The sequence below is a fragment of the Anguilla anguilla genome, chromosome 5 (assembly GCF_013347855.1).
Source record: "Anguilla anguilla isolate fAngAng1 chromosome 5, fAngAng1.pri, whole genome shotgun sequence".
Lineage (NCBI taxonomy): Eukaryota > Metazoa > Chordata > Actinopteri > Anguilliformes > Anguillidae > Anguilla > Anguilla anguilla.
The window spans coordinates 22,886,655-22,907,521 of record NC_049205.1 but is presented as its reverse complement, the minus strand read 5'-3'; the positions used below and the strand labels follow the sequence as shown (position 1 = coordinate 22,907,521).

Genomic DNA, 20,867 nt, shown 5'->3' with positions numbered 1-20,867 from the left:
AGCTGACAGTAATGAAATAAATTCCAATTTGGAACGGGAAATAAAAAAAACTTTCATAAAAGTGAAATCAACTATATATATATATATATATATACTGGAAACCCAGAAAGTTTATTTTCCTGAAACAAAAGTATTATGAAGTAGCAAATCAGCAAATTTTCCAGCGTACAAGTTACGCAAACAAGTGGAAAATAAAATTTATAAAATAAAGAACCCAAAAACAAAAATTGTCAAAAATAAAATAGGAAAAATTCAAGAGAGTTTTGAAACATTTTATCGGGCGTTATATTCTCAACCCCAGGCCTTTTATGAGACCCATATCGACACTTTCTTAAAGTAATAATCTCAAAGATTTTCATTTAAGCAAATGTCTGTTAAGTCATTATCTATCGCCGAATTAGGTAACACAATGGGGATTGAACCCATTATTATATTAATTTATATTATTATTATTATATTAATTTATGATTATGAACTGGGTGTCTTTGGCGACATTCCCAAGAAAAATCAGAAGCAGCGCACAGTTAGTGACGCATTTCCATCAACCAGCAGTGGTTGGTCCACCAGAGAGGGTAGGTGGAGCTAACGCAATAGGCACGCTCTTCAACTCACTTGTGTGAGCGGCGTACTGTTTTTTTTCCCCCAGTCTCTGCTAGCGTTGCGACTGCGAGTAAACTGTTACCGAACAAACAAAGAAAAGATCAATGACTACAGATGATGAAACTTCAAAAACAAGTGTAAATCCAAAGGAAAAAGAAACAAATTCGACATTCAGATGAAGGCAAACAGACAAAAAAGCAAAGCGACCATCAGCGAGGAAAAACCAGAGGCGTTGCTTTGCCAAGGTGGAGAGCATTAAAAAAAAAAAAAGGACTGAGGGGAGATACAGATGTGGCTCCCTTTCTCTTGGACTGGTAGGTACCGCTAACATTTATAAATATGAAATCTACTCTACCTAAATTGTGGGCCATTGTTTTGGGGTAGTCCGCAGGTGGAATTGCAGATTGCATGTTGGTCGTCATTAGGTTTGAAAACAAGGACCAGGACCGTTTCGAGGCTAATTTATTTTCTCTGTTAGCGAGCTAGCTACCGGACCATGTCAAGAAAGGCAACATTAGTTTAGATAACATTGCGCACAGTAGCCATCTCTCATATCAGGTAACGTTACATTAGCTAGCTAGCTAATATAATTAACATAATCTAATGTCAGCTAACAATTCGAAAAAACGCTAGCTAACACTACCGACTGCTACCGACCTCACAAACCGTCTCTCGTATTCAACGCTACCTTGTAATGTTGCAATGTCGTTAACTAACGTTACCGTTATTTACATTGCCATCAAGTTCATCAATATATTATAAAGATCGGAATAAGTTAGCTTAATGTTAGACAATGAATGAGTATGTACATAACGCTACATTTATAACAACCATTTTTTATTCAGTATATAGTAAGTGTTATAGTTACTGTCCCAGAAAACATCATTCCCTTTTCGCTTTCATGTGTACTGTACGGGTGACCTCAAATTGTTATGGAGGCGTGGCCCAGGTGCCAACTGACATCACACAGGCAACACTGTTTGGATCTCTGGGAAGTGAGGTGCAAAAACACACCGCAATTACCGCTAATTGCCACAAGTGCTACCAAAGACAACGAAATGGAGATCTTTGAGATTGTTACTTTAAGCTCTTTAGAACTACCCTTACTCACAAGCTCACAAAATTAAAATCAAGTACAACCAGTTTCCGCCAAATAATTGAATTCGGCCATCTCTAAATTAATGATCGGAAAATACCCAGGCTCAGGTGATTTTACCACAGAGTGGAACAAGTCTTTAAAGCCATAATTATCTCCATTATTACTTAACACATTTAACTGGATCTTACAGAAAGGAGAAATTCCACCCTCTTGGATGGAGGCAATTATCTCAGTTATCCCAAGGACGGTAAAACAATCAAGAATGTGGCAGTTATCAGCCTGTCAGTGTTCTCAATTTGGATTACAAATTATTTACGTCTGTCTTAGCTCGTAGACTGGAAAAACTCTTACCTGACTTCATCCGTTTAGATCAGACTGGATTTATCCAATAAAGACTAAATTCGGACAACATAAGAAGGACCATATACATATACTAGAACAGATAAATGAGGACAAAACTAATCAATGATAGTGGGATTAGACGTGGAGAAAGCCTTTAATTCAGTTAAATGGGTATTTTTGTATAAAGTATTGGGAAAATTTGGCTTTCAAGACAGTTTTATTAGAGTAATTCAGACCCTATATGACAAACCCACAGCTCGGATTAAGATTAACGAGGACCTTTCTGACTCTTTTGTTTTGGAGAGAGGAACAAGACAGGGCTGCCCAATTTCCCCTCTCTGGTTTATCTATTGAACCCTTACGGTGCATGTCCACTGCAGCGTCGAAAGCAGCGCGACTTTACGCCTCCCATTCATTTCCTACAGTTATCTGGATTTGAAATTGGCGGCGAATTATCCGGTGTGATATACGATTGATAGCTAGCTTGTTAACATGGCACTAACTCCGCTAGCTCTAACCCAAAAACTTAACCTCTTAGCGCAAAGCTCCTAGTGGTTGGCACGCCGGCGTGCCAAGATTACTGAACTCAGACATTCAGTGCTACTGCAACCAAGGTACGAGTTAAAAACATAAACGCGTTGTTTTAGTTTATTAGTAGACGATGCACGACAACTATGCCGAATACGGAGTTTCGCAGTGCCACCATTGTCGCTCTGGTAGTTCATTTAACACGCACCCCCTCCCTGCAGTCTCATCTAGAAAACATCCCCCACCCTTGACATAATGGACAATATTGTCTATCTTGGCATTCATAAAAATATTCTTTCACCACTAAAAAATCGTATTCCGTCATAGCAACAAGATCAACCCGACAATAGCCCTAAGATATGCCTATACAGCAGTGAAAACGCTGCTCACTGAATAACAAAATAAACAAGAAAGTTTTTAAAAATGATACCATGTCATTCTACAGTCAATATCTGGGACTAAATATTGAATAAATATACAACCTTACCATTGACTTTGCGCATAGAGATGTCCCTTTTGAGACTGAGTGGTCATATATTGTCTTGGACAATCTGTTTGGGAAATATACACGCATGTGTGATGCCTGGGGACTTTCCAAATTAGCTGTGCGTAATGCCACACCTGTTATTTACGGCGTCGTCGCCCTTTTTAGTACAGTCTGGCTTGATTGACAATTCATTTATTCAGTAGGTGAGAGTATAAGCTTTCTAACAATGTATAACATGTCTAATTCTGCTTTTGGAATAGCGTTTTATAGGTCAGCATAACCGAAAATATTCTTAGCATCCCATTCACTTACGCATTCACTCTGGTAACTGCACCTAACAAAATGTGGTCAACGATTTTTTGTAATTTCTTGGAAAATACTATTATTTTTGAGGACTTCTGAACATAGCTAAGCCATAGATTTACTGATAGACCTAGCTGACATCGTTTTCTGGAGCAAAACAGAAGCGAATAGAACAGTATCATTGATACTGTCTCTGTCCCCATCTACTGAACATAGATGAGATTTCATTATTGCTATGTAAGTATTACTACTCAAAATATTTTGGTTATATACGTTGTTTTTGAAATTGAGTGTCTTTAAATAGGTTAGTGGTGTTATATAATGTGGATATTTCACACTGTAATGTAAGCGTTGGATGGTAGTGTAATAGTTTTTGTGAAGCATGCAAGTGATGACGTGAGAGTTGGAACATTGCCAAAACGTGGTGGACGGTTAATTATTGTACATTTAGGTACTGTACCGCATTGTGTGACAATATTTTTGCATTATTTTTTAAAATCTGATAGCAATGTTTCATCTTAAACCTTCATAAGGGGCTCATTTATATGCTTTATAATGGACAAAAAACATTTTATTTAATTTTGGAGAGATTTTGGATATGTTTCTGGACCCCTAGATATTTTAGACCACTGTACGGACTGAAAGCTTGTAATTCCAACTTGAAAATGATGCAACAGTGATTTTCTTGAGTCAAAACAGTTGATTTGTAGTGAAATACGTGAATATGTTGTGATTCACAGCAATGCATAATGTAGACATTTTGGATAGATTTGGAGACGCTGGGTACACTGCTTAGGTATACTTTGCTTCATACATCTATAGTAGTTCTACATATCCACCCTTTGATTTTATGAACTTGTGGTCAAGAAGTTTTTGATCCAGCACATGTATAGTTTAACCTGCTGTATATGTGCAATCTCTCAGTATTTCATTGCAAACTAAAAAAGTGCAAATTCATTTTTGATTTTTTGTTTAGACAATTGCATTTGTGGCACTTTATTCCAAAATTATGAATATAAACTAATCTGCATTAGTATTGTATATTGTACAAATGTCTTGCTTCATTTAAGCCATTTTTCAAGTCTCTGTGATGTTCACATCTGGAGTTATAAAGCTTTAAATAGGGTACCCCCTAAATGGGCAAGATTTGGCATGTGCACTAAGGGGTTAATTAAAAAAAATTAAGTCAGTTATACTTGGAGAGTAATGTTAATTTTATTATGGTTGTTCCACTCCTTTGCAAGCTTATTAGACAAAGTATATTGTGATGCTCCTATATTTATACACGTTGCATGAACGGGAACACATTTTCAGCAGCACTTCGTAACACCCACCAGCGCCCACCACATTTTTTTTGACAAGCCCCCAAGCAGCCAGGTGACGTGAAGCGACGCGTCGACACGCAATGTTTAACGCTGCAGTGGACATGCACCGTTAGGCCAATTAATAAGACAGAGTGAAGCTGTCAAAGGAATTAAGGTGGCAGGGAACAAACAGAAGGTAGCACTGTTCGCGGATGACGTTCTGGTTTATTTGGAGGATCTGGAAAAGTCATTTATGGGATTGATGTCATTGCTGGCTGATTTTGGAAATTTATCAGGCTATAAGCTCAACATATCGAAAACACAGGTTATGACTCTAAACTTTACTGCCCTAAAGAACCTGCAAGACAAATACAACCTGCAGTGTGAAGCTGAAGCATTAAAATATTTAGGAATAACTCTGATAAAAGACTTTTCAAAATGACTACAAGCAAATTATGGGCCATTATCCTCAAAGATAAAATCAGATATGCATAAATCTTATCAACTTACTTAGTCTGAACTCAAGGATAAGTGCAGTCAAAATGAATATTCTCCTTCGACTACTATACATTTTTCGGAATCTACCAGTAGAGGTAGATGACAATCTACAGAATGTGACAAATGGAATTCTCGATTTATCTGGCAAGGAAAGAAACCAAGTGTCCGATTAAAAACCTTACAATTAGGAAAAGAAAGAGGAGGAATGGTACTTCCTTGTCTAAGAAACTATTTCTACGCTTCACAGCTACCTCCTTTGCTATATTGGTGCAATTGGGAGTACAAGGCCAAATGGAAGGAGTTAGAATTTGGAATGACTACTAATTTTCCTCTACAGGCCACAATTGCTGATAGAGAACTTGCAGCCCAATTGGAAGAGATAAAAACCCCTGGATAAATCTCACGTTAAAAATATGGCAAAAGGTGGATAAGTCATGTGGAATCCACAACATGTTAAAACTTTTCAGATGGTGTTCCTATGATACAGAATTTCTTTCGAACAGAGGAGATAAAAGATTTGAATCCTGGATAAGGAAAGGTCTTGCAACCTATCTCTCATTCAAACACAAAATTGCACTACAAAGTTTTCAATCTTTGCAGGGCAAACATGGCCTAGAGCAGAATGACTTTTTCAGATACCTCCAAGTACGACATTATTTAAATCAGAAGTGCAAACATACAGACCTTTCAACAGCAGAATCTGAGTTTTATAATATCCTGAAATCAGCCTTCTGTTCAATACCAAATAAGTCCATCTCTAGATTGAACAATGCTAAAAATGAAAACACCCTGTATATTAAAGAAAAGTGGGAAAAAGAAGCAGGAATGGGGCTTTCTGAGGACGCTTGGGGAGAATTTGCAGCTTTCAATGGTCCTCAAATAACTCCATGCACTGCTGGAAAAATATAATGATATTTTAAGACCCCACACCAGGAAAAATACAAAAATACGAGTTTGATGTGCTGGAGACAATGTGGCTTGAGGGAGGCAAATCATTTCCATATATTCTGGGATTGTCCCAAACTGAGTTTATATTGGAATGGCATTCACAAAACACTAAGCAAGGTTTTCAAAACTCAAATACCCCTGAACTTGGAGACTCTAATTAGAGGTCTGCATCAGGCTCCAAGCCTGCCTAAACGTGTTTTTATGGCCCTATCCACATTAGCCCGACAAGTGGGCCCGTACCCGATCTGACCCAATGTTAAAGAGCTAAAAATAGGCCTGATACGTGGCCTGATTACAGCATACCTTCAGGCCCCATCGGGTTAGGGGCCAGGATGCAGTGCTCTAATATTAACTATAAATGTGTAAAAAAAATTAGCAGCAGTTGCTGCTAGGAACAAATACAAGTAAAATGCATTGTTAGGCATTTAATCACTTACCATCAAAGAAAGAATGAGCATGCCTTTTTTTTCAATTTAACAGAATGTTAGAAATACAGCATCCTGAAATTGCATTACTAAAATGATAAAAACAAGGTTACCGTGTGTCCGTTTTTATCTATTTAAAGTTTGTTTTCTTGTACATTGTGAGGATTGAATCTTTGATGGAGCGCATGTCACTGGGATTCTGGGATTGTCCCAAACTGAGTTTATATTGGAATGGCATTCACAAAACACTAAGCAAGGTTTTCAAAACTCAAATACCCCTGAACTTGGAGACTCTAATTAGAGGTCTGCATCAGGCTCCAAGCCTGCCTAAACGTGTTTTTATGGCCCTATCCACATTAGCCCGACAAGCACTAGCCAAATTTTTAAGCCTGAGTCCAGTTGCTGAAATACCAAGCCAACAACACCATTCAGTACAATAGGTTTTCATGCAGCGTTTCTCGTAGGACAGCTGGTAGTGAATGTACCTACGATCACGGAACAGGGACAGCAGCACTTCCACCAGCTGTTAAGGAATAACAGTGGCGCAAAGCGTGTAGTTTTTGTAGTGTACCGTTATGCTCAAATAGCACATTAAAACAGCCATATTTGAGCTTATTTTTTGTATTTTTGTAAAACCCAAAAGACCTTTTTTTATTATTTTTCTTTCTGTTAAACAGTGATGTTAAATTTGTCACTTGCCCATTGGCAACAGATGGCACAGGAGCAACATCTACTTTCTTTCAGTATGCATTTTCATAAAATATATTTGTAAAATAGAGGATTTATATATATATATATATATATATATATATTCGTAATTATCAGAACAGGCTAGCCAGCTATCTTTAGTGCCTTTTTTTCTTCTGTTAAACATTACTTTAATAATCTCTCTTGTACTGTCAAATATGGCTGTTTTAATTTGCTACTTGAGCATAAAGGTGCACTACTGAAACTGGAAGCTTTAGAAGATTGTTGTCCATCACTGTTAACTGGCAGAAGTGTTGCTACGCTGCTGTTTGTAAACTTTTGGGTTGGCAGTGGGCCCGTACCCGATCTGACCCAATGTTAAAGAGCTAAAAATAGGCCTGATACGTGGCCTGATTACAGCATACCTTCAGGCCCCATCGGGTTAGGGGCCAGGATGCAGTGCTCTAATATTAACTATAAATGTGTAAAAAAAATTAGCAGCAGTTGCTGCTAGGAACAAATACAAGTAAAATGCATTGTTAGGCATTTAATCACTTACCATCAAAGAAAGAATGAGCATGCCTTTTTTTTCAATTTAACAGAATGTTAGAAATACAGCATCCTGAAATTGCATTACTAAAATGATAAAAACAAGGTTACCGTGTGTCCGTTTTTATCTATTTAAAGTTTGTTTTCTTGTACATTGTGAGGATTGAATCTTTGATGGAGCGCATGTCACTGACAACATTACCATGACAGTGGAAGGAGCACTGGGCATGAACACACTTGACAGGGGCCATCAAACATCTGATTGCAATGACTGGCAATGGGACGGGAATGTAGATCCCAGCGCAGAATCTGTGTGAATTGTCAAACTTTGTTTTTCCTAGCATTTGGCAATATGGTTAAAATGCTTAGGCCTATATTAATCACACTAAGGCTATAGCCGCGTTTCCACCAAAATTACCCGGAACTTTCAGTCCCAGGAACTACTTTACCAGGAACTAAAAGGTTCCTTCAGCCAATGGTTGTCTGCGTTTCCACCGGGGTCTAAAGTACCGCGAAGATTAGGCAAATTAGCCCACTGACGTTGTCGTCGGTCCATCTGTCATATTATTTCTTCTGTAACCCCATACTACCACCGAAGTAGCCTACATTATTTTCTAATAACCGGGACAGCCCGGAGGGGTTTATTCCACTTATATACAACGGGTTACCAACAATGACTATATATGGTTACTTTTGTATTTATTGATTTTCATATATCCTCTCAAACACATTCATTAACAGCAGAAAACATGCACACGTTGAAAACAATTTGCTGTTTTATTACTTTCTCGTCGTCAATTCCATATAGGCTAATCGCAAAATGACAAGAATACAGCGAAAACTCGGACTTGCGTGAAAATGTAAATTAGTAGTGGTACAGCCACCGTTTGCTTTCCTTCGAAGTTACTGCTAGCCGAGCAACGAAGTGTGCCCTCCAAATGCGAACCATGCACCATAAATGAGTCCATAGTCTTCCTGGTCTTTTCGTGGAATTGAAAAATGGCAGTAAAATTGAGTAAAATTACGGCAGTCTGAAAAAGCTAAAGGAAAGATTACTAGAATTAACCTGTTATTTTACCCGGATAAAAAGTGCGGAAGGTGATTTCCAGTTTGCTTGTACTGTATCACCTATGTTAATTATGCAGAACTACCGCATACCTCACATAACTGTATCAAACGTTTTGAGTCAATTACAACGGGCTAACAAAGAAAATCCGGAAGAAAATATTCAGCAACCGAATTAATCCGTTTGAATGTTTTGGTAGCCTACGTAATATGCCGTCCCAGCACGAATGCTTAGCATTTTATAAAACGAATACTAAAGCAAGAAAAGAACAGAAGAGCACACGTTATAATTCCAAGACGTTGACAGGCTATAACCAAAAGTAGGCTACTGCGCCGCATAACATACAAGTTTGATTTGAAGTTATTATGAAAATAAATTGGTTTGCCGCTGCATATTTTCAAACATGGCGGGTAATGGCGGAAAATAAATACAACACAAATGCTACGAGTACTCGACCAATCAGAAATGTTCAGCGCTGCAAGCTCCACCCAAAAGGTTCCTGTACTTTCGGAAAGTACTACCCCCCGAGCAGGAACGTTTTGGGGGGTAAAACAAAGCCCCCAGAACTACATTTAGACCCTAGTTCCTGCGGTGGAAACGCACTGAGTTCCTCAAAAGGTTCCTAGTTCCGGGGTATAGTTCCTGCGGTGGAAACGCGGCTTATGTTAAAGTTGACAGTTACCATTCAGAACTACCAAAAAAATCCCAGAAAGCAATAAAAACACGTAAAATCACTGAAAAGGGTGAGATCAGGAAAATTCACTGAACTGTCAAAAGAAAATGGCAAAAATCACAGAATTCATGGCCTACATCAGCCCACTGCATTGCTAACAATTTCAAAATAAACTAATTTTTTCAAATAATCACAGAATAATTATTGTCATATGATTTTTGTTTCATAACATGGTTTCATTCAAAATTTTTAGGGATCTGCAAGAGTGTGCTGAAGCTTTTAAATGTACATTTCATCCAGGCCTGGTGTAGACCTATGTCAGAGTAAATGCCTCTAGTCAGAGTACAGTGGCAAATATTAGTGGTGTGTAATTGCAGTTAGGTGCTGGCTTGTGTGGTTTAAAGTTCTGGCCTTTGTTTTCAGGCACCAGGACACAAAGAGGCGGCGTACGGATGATTTCCGCTCCCAGAACTACCACCAGGGAGGTGCACATGGGCAGGACTTCCGGAGGATGCCGGATCACCGTCCCCAGCCAAATCATGGCCCCATGGGTCTTGAACACTACCGGCCCTTCCACCAGGACAAGGTCGGAGGGGGGGACTACAAGCCACCCCCCCTCCTAGACCCCCGCTCCCCTCAGGCACAGCAGTCGCCTCTCGACTCCCGCTCACCGCCGGAAAGGACCGCTGAGCCCAAAAATGCCACTGGCGATTTTAACTGGAACAGCCGTAAGACATGAGGGATGGGGGTGCGGGTCTGAGTGTGCCTGGTAAGACCTGTTCATGCTGGAAAAAAAGGTAAAAAAAAAAAAAAGAAGGGTAGCAAGGAAACAGACAAGTGTGCTGCTTTAAGGAAATAGGCCAGTCCCCTTGACCCAGACTTTTCCCCACTTCTCTTCTGTAGTGAAGTTCTTGGCTTTCTTGACTTCCCAAGGTAGGGGGGAAACAGGACTAGAGCACCACTGACCAGCAACCACAATATGTTCTCTTATCATGTAAATGTGACTGTGGTAATTTAATTAGGCACAGATTTAACTCTAGGTGTTGAAAAGGTGTTCTTCCGGAATACAGCAAAAGCAAGAGAAACTGCGTGGAGGTCTGAAATTAGCCGACCATCTTTGGCACGGTTAATTGGAGCCTCTGGCTGGCCTGCCCTCGGTCTCGTGGGGAGTGAATTGCACAGAAGCCTGTTTAGTCCCATGGACTGTTGTTGGGGAGAGTTCAATGCCTTCACATTCAACCTTGACTGAGTTCTGGAATATGAAAGTGCCTCACACACTTGGCCTATCTTTTGAAAGATATTATTTGTTGAGGGATATATATAATATATATATATGTACATATATAATTTGTTTCTGTTCTTCCCAAAGCAACAGTTTTGATTTTGTGCCATTTTGTCCAAAGCAGTCTCCTCTCCTTGACAGTGTAAGGGTTTGTTCACTCTTCTGGTCCTCGGAGATACACTTTTAACAGCTCTTTATTTGGAAGAGTGTAGGTTTTGACTTCACAGGAAATTATATCAGTATGTCCTTATTTTAATACTCTTGCAAGCGGGAAAGCCGGACAGAGGGGGTTTGGTGGAAAAATAGCCCTCTGTTAAGCGCTATATTTGACCTCCCGGAGTTCCCCACGCTCATATGACCTGTCAACTCTGAATGTTCTATAAAGCAGCCCAGTTTCTGGTTGCTGTCCTGCTGTTGTAATAATTTTTTTGACAAAATGTTGAAAACGTGCAAGGATTGCCCTAGCCTCCCATGGTGTTCAGACTGCGGAGGCGAGAAGCTCCCCCAGTGGGCAAAAGGATAGTAGCGTGTTACTTTTGCCTGGTCTTGTCAGTATTTATGGTTAACACAGACTGAGAGCAAATTATCACAACACTACAACTGTAATTAAGCTATTATAATTGACATTTTCCCTCCCAGTGTGTAGTGGATGAATAATTTAAACTTTCATTTCCACAACCAATAAAGAACTATGAGACTTGTGCAACTTGTCTTGCACTATGAGTAGAACAGTATTCTGCCGTTTATTAAATGATGCAACTTGAATTATATTTCAGGTATTACCACATAAAGGACATATTCCTTGAAAGTGAATATATGTAAATTATGCCTTTTGAACCACATGCAAAACCATGAAATTGCCAAATGGTTTGTGTAAAGGTCTGAGGGAGTATTGATAAAAGAAAGGGGAGGGAAATTAAAGTATGGGTGGATGGAGAGGTTTGAGTGCCATATCACAAGCTGTTCTGTCCCATTATGATTGTCCAGTGGTGTTGTTCGCTTCTCCAGCTGTGCCTTATTTTTATTCATAGACCTGTATGTGTCCGTATGGCTATTACAGATGTTGTCATTGTAAAAAAAAAAAAAAAACACACACACACAGAGGGGAAGCAGTATTAAATTGTTGTGAAAACATTTTCATGTGTGGTATGGAAAGACCTCTTGAGCTGGGAGCGTTAGGGTGGGGGTTGTCGACAATTGGGGTGGTGGGTTGGGTTTGGTTGTTTTTCTTGAAATTATGCAGAGTCCAAAGAGTCACAGGGAAGCAAATCGTTGCACAGAAGAACCGGCAGGTGACATTTCTCAAAACTACTGGCCACTGTAACTGAGGGGATGGGTGTCACAGCTGACAGGCTCCTCTCCACGTTTTTTTTTTTTTGGGGGGTTCCTCGTGTGTAGTCTTCTCAGAAACAAACATTTTCAAGAAACCAATCAAAATAATTTATATTTGTGAAAAAGCCACTGTCCACATAAATGTTGCTGTAAATATGTCGTTTATAGACCTATATGCATTAAATTTTCCTACATTATGAAACATGTGTCTGTTGAACAGTCAGTTGAAATCTGAAATTATAAATTTCATGACACAGGTTCATGATGAACCCACATACTGACACGAGAAGGAGTAAAACACTTTTTTTTTTAAACACAAACTGGCACTATAGGCACAATGACAAAAAGTTAAATCTTACATATCAATAAAAACACTTTATACAAAACTGTAAGCACATTTTTCTTGTTTTCCCTCAAATTACATTCAAAAATTACCCTTTTGTCAAATGCCAAACACAAAGCTGATAGAACACAATCTCCATAAATAACACATGTTTACATGGGCGGCACTATTCAAAATTCTAAATTTCATTAATTGATCACACTCAGTCCTTAAAGGCACAAACAATAATTTGTTAAATTTGTTCAGACAATGAGTGCTTAAGTACAGTAAAAAGAGCCACAGATGCACTCCCCTTTGTCAAAGATGATACCAATATTTCTGTGAGAAGAGGAAGAAAGAAAAAACCCCAGAGATCAAATTCATGAGAAAATTTGGGCAACTTTCATATTTCAAGGCAGTTGACTGGATGGACTTTTCAACAATTGACATCTTGAAAATGGACTGCGGATGAACAAGTATACTGTGTACCATTTGAAATAAAGTTAAATCATTGCACTACCAATATGTACAAAAGAAGTGTACAATACATTTATTGACCTCATCATTTTGGCACTTTATGGGTGCATTACTACATCCTGCAGGAATGCGTTTTATCTATACTGGTATGCCTTTTGTATTTGAGTAAACAGTAGCCATACGTTATAACAGCCTTCTGTACACAACCTGTACATTTCAATTGCATAAGCTTAGTTCATAAATTTACATTGACAGCAAGGCATTTGATTCCCCAGTTTTGCTGTTTTTGTTTTGTGTTTTCACAAAGACCCTTTTTAAAAATAAAAAAGGTCACACACACCATTTCCTCCCTCACAGAAAAAAATGTGAAGTTAAAATTCAACACAACAGGTAAACACATTACAGCATTTTTTCCCCCAATCAACTCAACACAACCTTACAAGAATGTACAATCACACATTAAAACATTAAAAACTATGCATCATACACAATACAAATTACATCCAGTAAAACAAGTATTGATGTTACAATCATATTTGTTCATTTGATAATGGTTTTTAAAGCAAAGCTATGTACAGACTGTGCTGGTTCAATATCTGTATTATTGTCTGCCAAATACCAGTGTCAGTCACCTCAAATATCCTCAGATGTATAAATACATGCCTTTCTTTTACTTGACATATATCTCAAAATGTCCACTTTTCATTCGCAACTGATAATTGCCAGTTCCAGAAACTGAGCTAGTATACATCTATATAAGGCAAAGACACATGTGTGACCTGTCTGTAAAATATAAAATATAAAAGCTGTTCACACTGCCTTTTTAAATTTTGGGGTCACCTTATTTGGCACAATGACATAATTGGGGAGGGGGGGGGGGGTATTTCTGTTTAAATTCAACCAATTCAGGAAATTAAATTAGAACAATGGCTAAATGGTTGAAAAAAAGGGATTTTCCACCAATTGAACCTAATTTCATGTTCAGAATTGACCGAATTAACCCTGACAACTACCCCCACCCCATCCCAAAATTTCTCCCCACCTGTTGCTCTCCAACTCCCCAAAAAAGAACAGACATTTACCACCCAGAAATGACATGGAACAGGAAAAGATGACAGAAGAGGCAGTGAAGCCTGGATAGAGTTAGTATTGAATGCTGGTGTTAATGTTCATGCTGCTAACACTGTCGTAGTCCTGTATGTGGGGGGTAGGCACAAACCCCCCTCCACTGTAAGGGGATTCTTGGCACTAGGGGGCTTGATCTATGGCCAGCTAAAAAAAAACAGAGCTGCTCTGAATGACCTTTCCAGTGTGTATCCACATTACGCCAACAGCATTCTTAAGGAGCTGTTGGGGTAATGTACCTCGTGGCTCTGGACATGAGCCATTTCTGAAGAGAACTACAGAGCCATTTCTGAAGAGAACTACAGCAATTGAAATAGACTTTCAGATTTTTTATGTATCATATCTGCATTTTGATCATAGCCTTTCAAAATCTTTCCCTTGAACAATGACACTCATTCAGTGGGGCTGAAAGTATTAAACTATTACCTTGTTTAGCGCTCTTTTATTCAAAATTACCCGGAACTTTTAGTCCCAGGAACTACTTTTCAAGGAACTAAAAGGTTCCTTCAGCCCATGGTTGTCTGCGTTTCCACCGCGGTCTAAAGTCCCGTGAAGATTAGGCAAATTAGCGTATGAAAAAGCGACGTTGTCGTCCGTCCATCTGTCCTATGATTTCTTCTGTAACCCCATACTACCACCGAAGTAGCCTACATTATTTTCTAATAACCGGGACATTTATTCCACTTATATACAACGAGCTGCCAACAATGACTGTATATGGTTACTTTTGTATTTATTGATTTTTATTGATTTAATCACCAGGAATTGAAATATTCTTCTGCAGCCGTTTGGGCATATTTTACCGTTGTCAAGCAAAAATGTCATTGGTAGTTGAACTTGGACCGTTGTTATGCAACAAATAGTATATAACAGGCCAACAGTCAGATTGTAACTGTTTTATAATCCTCTCAAACACATTATGTTTTTATGCGGACATTCGCTTTCATGTCTTGACATCCGAAGCGACAGAATGCATTCACATTTCCAATATAACTGGCAACAACAGCAGAAAACATGCACACGTTGTAAACAATTTGCTGTTTGATTACTTTCTCATCGTCAATTCCATATAGGCAAATCGCAAAATGACAAGAATAGAACGAAAACTCGAACTTGCGTGAAAATTTAAATTAGTAGTGGTACAGCCACCGTTTGCTTTCCTTCGAAGTTACTGCTAGCCGAGCAGCAAAGTGTGCCCTCCAGATGCGAACCATGCACCATAAATTAGTGCATAGTCTTCCTGGTCTTTTCGTGGAATTGAAGAATGGCAGTAAAATGGAGTAAAATTACGGCAGTCTGAAAAAGCTAAAGGGACGATTACTAGAATTAACCTGTTATTTTACCCTGACAAAAAGTACGGAAGGTGATTTCCAGTTTGCTTTTACTGTATCACCAATGTTAATTACGCAGAATTACCGCATATCTCACATAAACGTTTTGAGTCAATTACAACGGGCTAACAAAGAAAATCCGGAAGAAAATATTCAGCAACCGAATTAATCCGTTTGAATGTTTTGGTACGTAATATGCTGTCCCAGCACGAATGCTTAGCATTTTATAAAACAAATACTAAAGCAAGAAAAGAACAGAAGAGCACACGTTATAATTCCAAGACGTTGGCAGGCTATAACCAAAACTAGGCTACTGCGCCGCATAACATACAAGTTTGATTTGAAGTTATTATGAAAATAAATTGGTTTGGGGCTGCATATTTTCAAACATGGCAGTTGAAAATAAATACAAAAAAATGCTGCGAGTACTCGACCAATCAGAAATGTTCAGCGCTGCAAGCTCCACCCAAAAGGTTCCTGTACTTTCGGAAAGTACTACCCCCCGAGCAGGAACTTTTTGGGGGGTAAAATAAAGCCCCAGGAACTCAATTTAGACCCTAGTCTAATGTTTTTGAGTCTAATGTTTTGAGTTCCTCAAAAGGTTCCTAGTTCCGGGGTAAAGTTCCTGCGGTGGACACTCACACTGACACAGGCTCACATTCAAATATAACACAGAAAATACCCTAGATCTAAGAAGAACCACAGGTTACAACCCATGAATCTCTAGGACAGACAAATGGATTGACAGCTTTGTAGCAGGGAGCTCTGTCCATCTCCCACACCCCTCAACCCCCTCAAAAATCTTGATGTCTGAATGTTGAAGACTGACCCATATGGAATTTGCCAGATTAACATCCAGTTTGGTCATTCCAGACCAGTCCAGTCAATATTAAAGCTCCTGCCACTCTACTCTACCTGCTGGAGCTATGGGGAAATGCACATGCTTTCCCCCATCCAAAAGGAATAGTTCTGAAGGCAAACATGTCATTGCAGATTTACCCTCTTCATCAAAGAAGCGGTTCTTCCGTCAAACCCACAAGTGTCCAAGCTGGCAGCAGGGGGAGAGCCCCAGCCGGTACATTCTGAATGAATCCACATATGATGACAACCAAACAACAATACAGACAATGGCTGATGGATGAGTTCTGGCAGCCTCTTAGATCACAATGGCACCCATTTCCACCTTGATAGGAAAAAGGCTGGCCAATGGTCAGACAGATGAATGAACACAGAGGGAGAACTCCACTCTTTAATGGGTGGGATTGAGTGACATGAACAGAATTGAGGTGGGTGGGGTGAGAATGATATTGCAACTGCAGGGGGAAACCTCAATAGCCAACAACAGTATGTGCACATACACAAGAAAACTGAGAAAATAAATAACGGATGACTACAGAAGCACCGAGCAGCACTGGAACCACAGCAGCATGGCAGGAAGGTGGAGCCACATAGGTAAGGAGGCAGAGCAAAGACCCACACCAGGGGCTCCACCCTGTCGAAGATGTGATGCTTGTCCTTGTTGGAGTGGAGCATCTTGGCGTCCTCAAATGCGTAATATGCAGCTAGCATGAAGTTGGTGTCTCCGGACGTCAACAGGTCAAAGACACAGGAGTGGAAGTACAGGTCCTCCACAGAGAGGCGCTCTCGGCACTTGGCCACTGCCGTCTGGTAGGTGAACCCATGCTGTCGACCCCGCCCAGGGGCATAGCTCTCAGCAACCGTGCGAGCTCTGAAGGCCTGAAAGTCAATGCGCTGGTTGAGTGGGCAGCCGTGCAGGCACAGGTACAAACTGTCCTGACTGTCTCCTTCTTCGAAAAAACAAGAAGGAGGTCACCACCTCCTGGGGCATGCGCACAGCGAAGGTCAGGTAGCGACCCACCTGGCGCACCACCATGGTGGTGCCAATGTGGCGTGCCTGGATCTCCACTTGCTGACCCGGAACCTTTTCCACAACACGCAGGGCGCTAGCCCCATGGCGCTCCCCGCTGTTCCATGAGCCGTCTGCGAACGCTGCAGGAAGTTCACCTGTCTCAGCATGGTACATCTTCTGATCCACACATTCCTGGAAGTTCTTAAAGATGATGGTCAGCTGTATGATAGAAAGAAAAAGACAGAGAGAAAGGCTACATTCATGTTCTAAAGCATTTTGAATTTTAACATAACCCCTTAGAGCACATGCCAAATCTGGCCTATCCTTGCCCATTTAGGGGGTACCCTATTTAAAGCTTTATAACTCCAGATGTGAACACCACAGAGACTTGAAAAACGGCTTAAATGAAACAAGACATTTGTACCATTTACAATAGATTAGTTTATATTCATAATTTTGTAATTAATAAAGTACCACAAATGCAATTGTCTAGGCAAAAAATCAAAAATGAATTTGCTCTTTTTTCGTTTACAATGAAATACTGAGAGATTGCATATATAGATGATTTCAACGGTAACAACATAAACAAACGCTACTGCGCATCTGCGTTGTTGTGGCCCTAACTTAACTTCCAGCAGACTTCCGCAAACAATCAATAACAACAGAGTCCCTCTAGACTATTTCTGATAACAAGCAAAATAAATAACAAGTAAATTACGCTAGCTAGCTGGTTATTAGTTAAATCTATGTCTAGCCAGTATTATTTGAGGTTACCAGTCGAAGAAAAGAACCGTTACTTGGCCAAACTCAAAAACAAGTGACAGAAACAGATTAGATTTGTTTATATTCAGAATTTTGGAAGCAATTGTCTAGGCAAAAAAGCAAAAATGAATTTGCTCTTTTTTAGTGTGCAATGAAATACTGAGAGATCCCATATATACAGCAGGTTAAACTATACATGTCCTGGATCAAAAGCTTCTTGACCACAAGTTAATAAAATCTAAGGGTAGATATGTAGAACTACTAAAGTTCTATGAAGCAAAAAATAATCAGTGTACCCAGTGTCTCCAAATCTATCCAAAATGTCTAAATTATGCATTGATGTAAATCACAACAATTCACGTATTTCAATACAAATCAACTGATTTGACTCAAGAAGCTCACTGTAGCATAATTTTCAAGTTGGAATTACAAACTTTCCATCAGTACAATGATCAAAAATTTCTAGGGGTCCAGAAACATATCCAAAGTCTCTCCAAAAATGGAAAAAATGTTTTTTCCATTATAAAGCATATAAATGAGCCCCTTGTGAAGGTTTAAGATGAAACATTCATATCGGATTAAAAAATAATGCAAAAAACATTTCATACAATGCGGTACAGTATCTAAATGTGTAATAATGAACTCTTGTGTGTATTTCTGTACTCTACAGTATGTAATGTTTTCTTGTATGGGGCATGAAAACAATATTCAACCATCCACCATATTTTGGCAATGTTCCAACTTTCACGTCATATCTAGTGCATGAAACACAAAAACTATTAAGCTGCTAACGAACAGTTACACAACAGTGTGAAATAACCTCATTATAAAATACCACTAACCTATTTAAAGACACTCAATTTCAAAAATAACGTATATAACCAAAATATTTTGAGCAGTAATAGGGCCTCAGAAGTCTGAGTAATGCAGAGCAAAAACCTTGCCCATATATGGAATTCTGGTTCAAAGGGAAATTTCTCTATAGAAAAAATGAATGGATTTTCACATAACCGTCCCTGTCACAGTCTGTGATTTAAGCTGGCATTTAAAACTTGGGCGTTTTTATCCGGACACAGTTCTAAATGGAACTGGATCCACTGAATTCCGATGTCGTTTTTCAACCAAAACAATAATTTTGCCAACAAAAAGCTAACGCATGTTATTTACGTCACAGCTCTTGCGGTTCCCTGGCAACACTTGTGAAGCACAAGTAGCCTAGTTATATTAAGATGCTTACAACGATTTATACAACTATAAAAAATAGAAAAATGTATCATTTATTACACTAACGGGAAACAACGGGAAGAAAACGATTTTTGTGTGTGTATCGAAACAGCTCCATGTGTGATGTTGTAATTGTGCGACGGGTCATCTTGGGTGGCTAACCACTTAGCAATTGGCTTTTTAAACTGACACAGAATTTTTTTAGATTATAAAAAATGGGTGAAAAGCATAATTTTTTCATAAACAAAAAAATGTCCAAATGTCATAATTTATTTTAAAGGAATTCGGAAATTTGTTCCATAGGGGTGTCTATTTTTTGAACTGGAAGTCTCGAAAATGCTAACGAACCTGAAGGGAATAATGACTTCTGAGGCCTATAGACATTACATTACAGGCATTTGGCAGATGCTCTTATCCAGAGCGACGTGCAACAAAGTGTATAACCATAACCAGGAACAAGTATGTCAAAAACCCTAGAGAGAAGTACCGCTCCAAGTGCAGGGAACAACCGCATAGTTCAACTTGGACCCTGAAGGTTAAACTGATTAACACTAACACAAATGAGAACAGCAACAACGCAGTCTATGCAAAAATACAAGCAGTAGTTAAGACGAGTGCATTAACTAAGTCACCTACGAAACAGCTACCTAGTTACAACCCTAAGCTTACAGTCAATTAAGAGATTACAGGGAGGTAGGGAGGGATGGGGAGAGGTGCAGCCTGAAGAGGTGAGTCTTCAGTCGTCACTTGAAGTGGGTCAGTGTCTCAGCTGTTCTGACCTCCACAGGGGGGGATGATGAAATGTTATCTGTGTTTAGTAGATAGAGACAGAGACAGTAAATCAATCCTGTCATCCTCTCCTCTTCTCTTACTTCAGAAAACGATGTCAGCTAGGTCAATCAGCAATCCTATGGCTTAGCTATGCTCAGAAGTCCTGAATAATAATATTTTCAGAGAATCTGCGAAAATCACTGATAAGGTTTCATCGGGTGCAGTGTCTTTTACTGCTACCACAGAGTGAATGTGCGAGTGAATACGATGATGAGAACACTTTCAGTTACACTGAGCTATAAAACACTATTCCAAATGCAAAATTAGACATATCATACATTGTCAGAAAGCTTATTCTATCATCTATTTGTGCCATCACAAATGCCCGTATATTTCACAAATGGATTATCCAAGACAATATTTGACCACTCAGTCTGAAAAGGGACATCTCTACGCGTAAATGGTAAGGTTGTATATTTATTCAATATTTATTCCAAGATATTGACTGTACAATGACATGGTATCATTTTTGAAAACTTTGTCTTGTTTATTTTGTTATTCAGTGAGCAGCGTTTTCACTGCTGTAGTGGTATATCTTAGGGCTATTGTTGGATTTATCTTGTTGCTATGACAGAATACAATTTTGAGTGGTGAAAAAATATTTTTATGAATACCCAGATAGACAATATTGTCCATTATGTCATGGGTGGGGGGTGTAGTTGCAGATGAGACTGCAGGGAGGGGGTGCTTGTTAAATGAATGCTTACAACTATGGAAATGTGTTGTAAAAACCACACAAAAGACCAATGAAGATCACCATTATTTTAGACACGCAGTGCACTTTGGGTAGATGATGTAAAAT

General features: G+C 39.2%; 1 protein-coding gene and 1 pseudogene across 4 annotated transcripts in view; one reads left to right on the top strand and one right to left on the bottom strand.

The window, feature by feature from the left end:
- chd2 (chromodomain helicase DNA binding protein 2) overlaps window positions 1-12,325 on the top strand; it is an 81,953-nt gene extending 69,628 nt beyond the window's left edge. For 2 of the 4 annotated variants that reach the window (XM_035419556.1, XM_035419557.1), the window contains one exon: window positions 9,933-10,248. In XM_035419556.1, coding sequence (XP_035275447.1) covers window positions 9,933-10,248 — 316 coding nt within the window. Of the gene's footprint in view, window positions 1-646; window positions 873-9,932 lie in introns of those variants that run through there. The other 2 variants (XM_035419555.1, XM_035419558.1) reach the window with 2 other exon arrangements.
- Window positions 12,326-15,802: 3,477 nt separating this feature from the next.
- The window catches only part of LOC118228214, a 44,938-nt pseudogene continuing 39,873 nt past the window's right edge, over window positions 15,803-20,867 (bottom strand).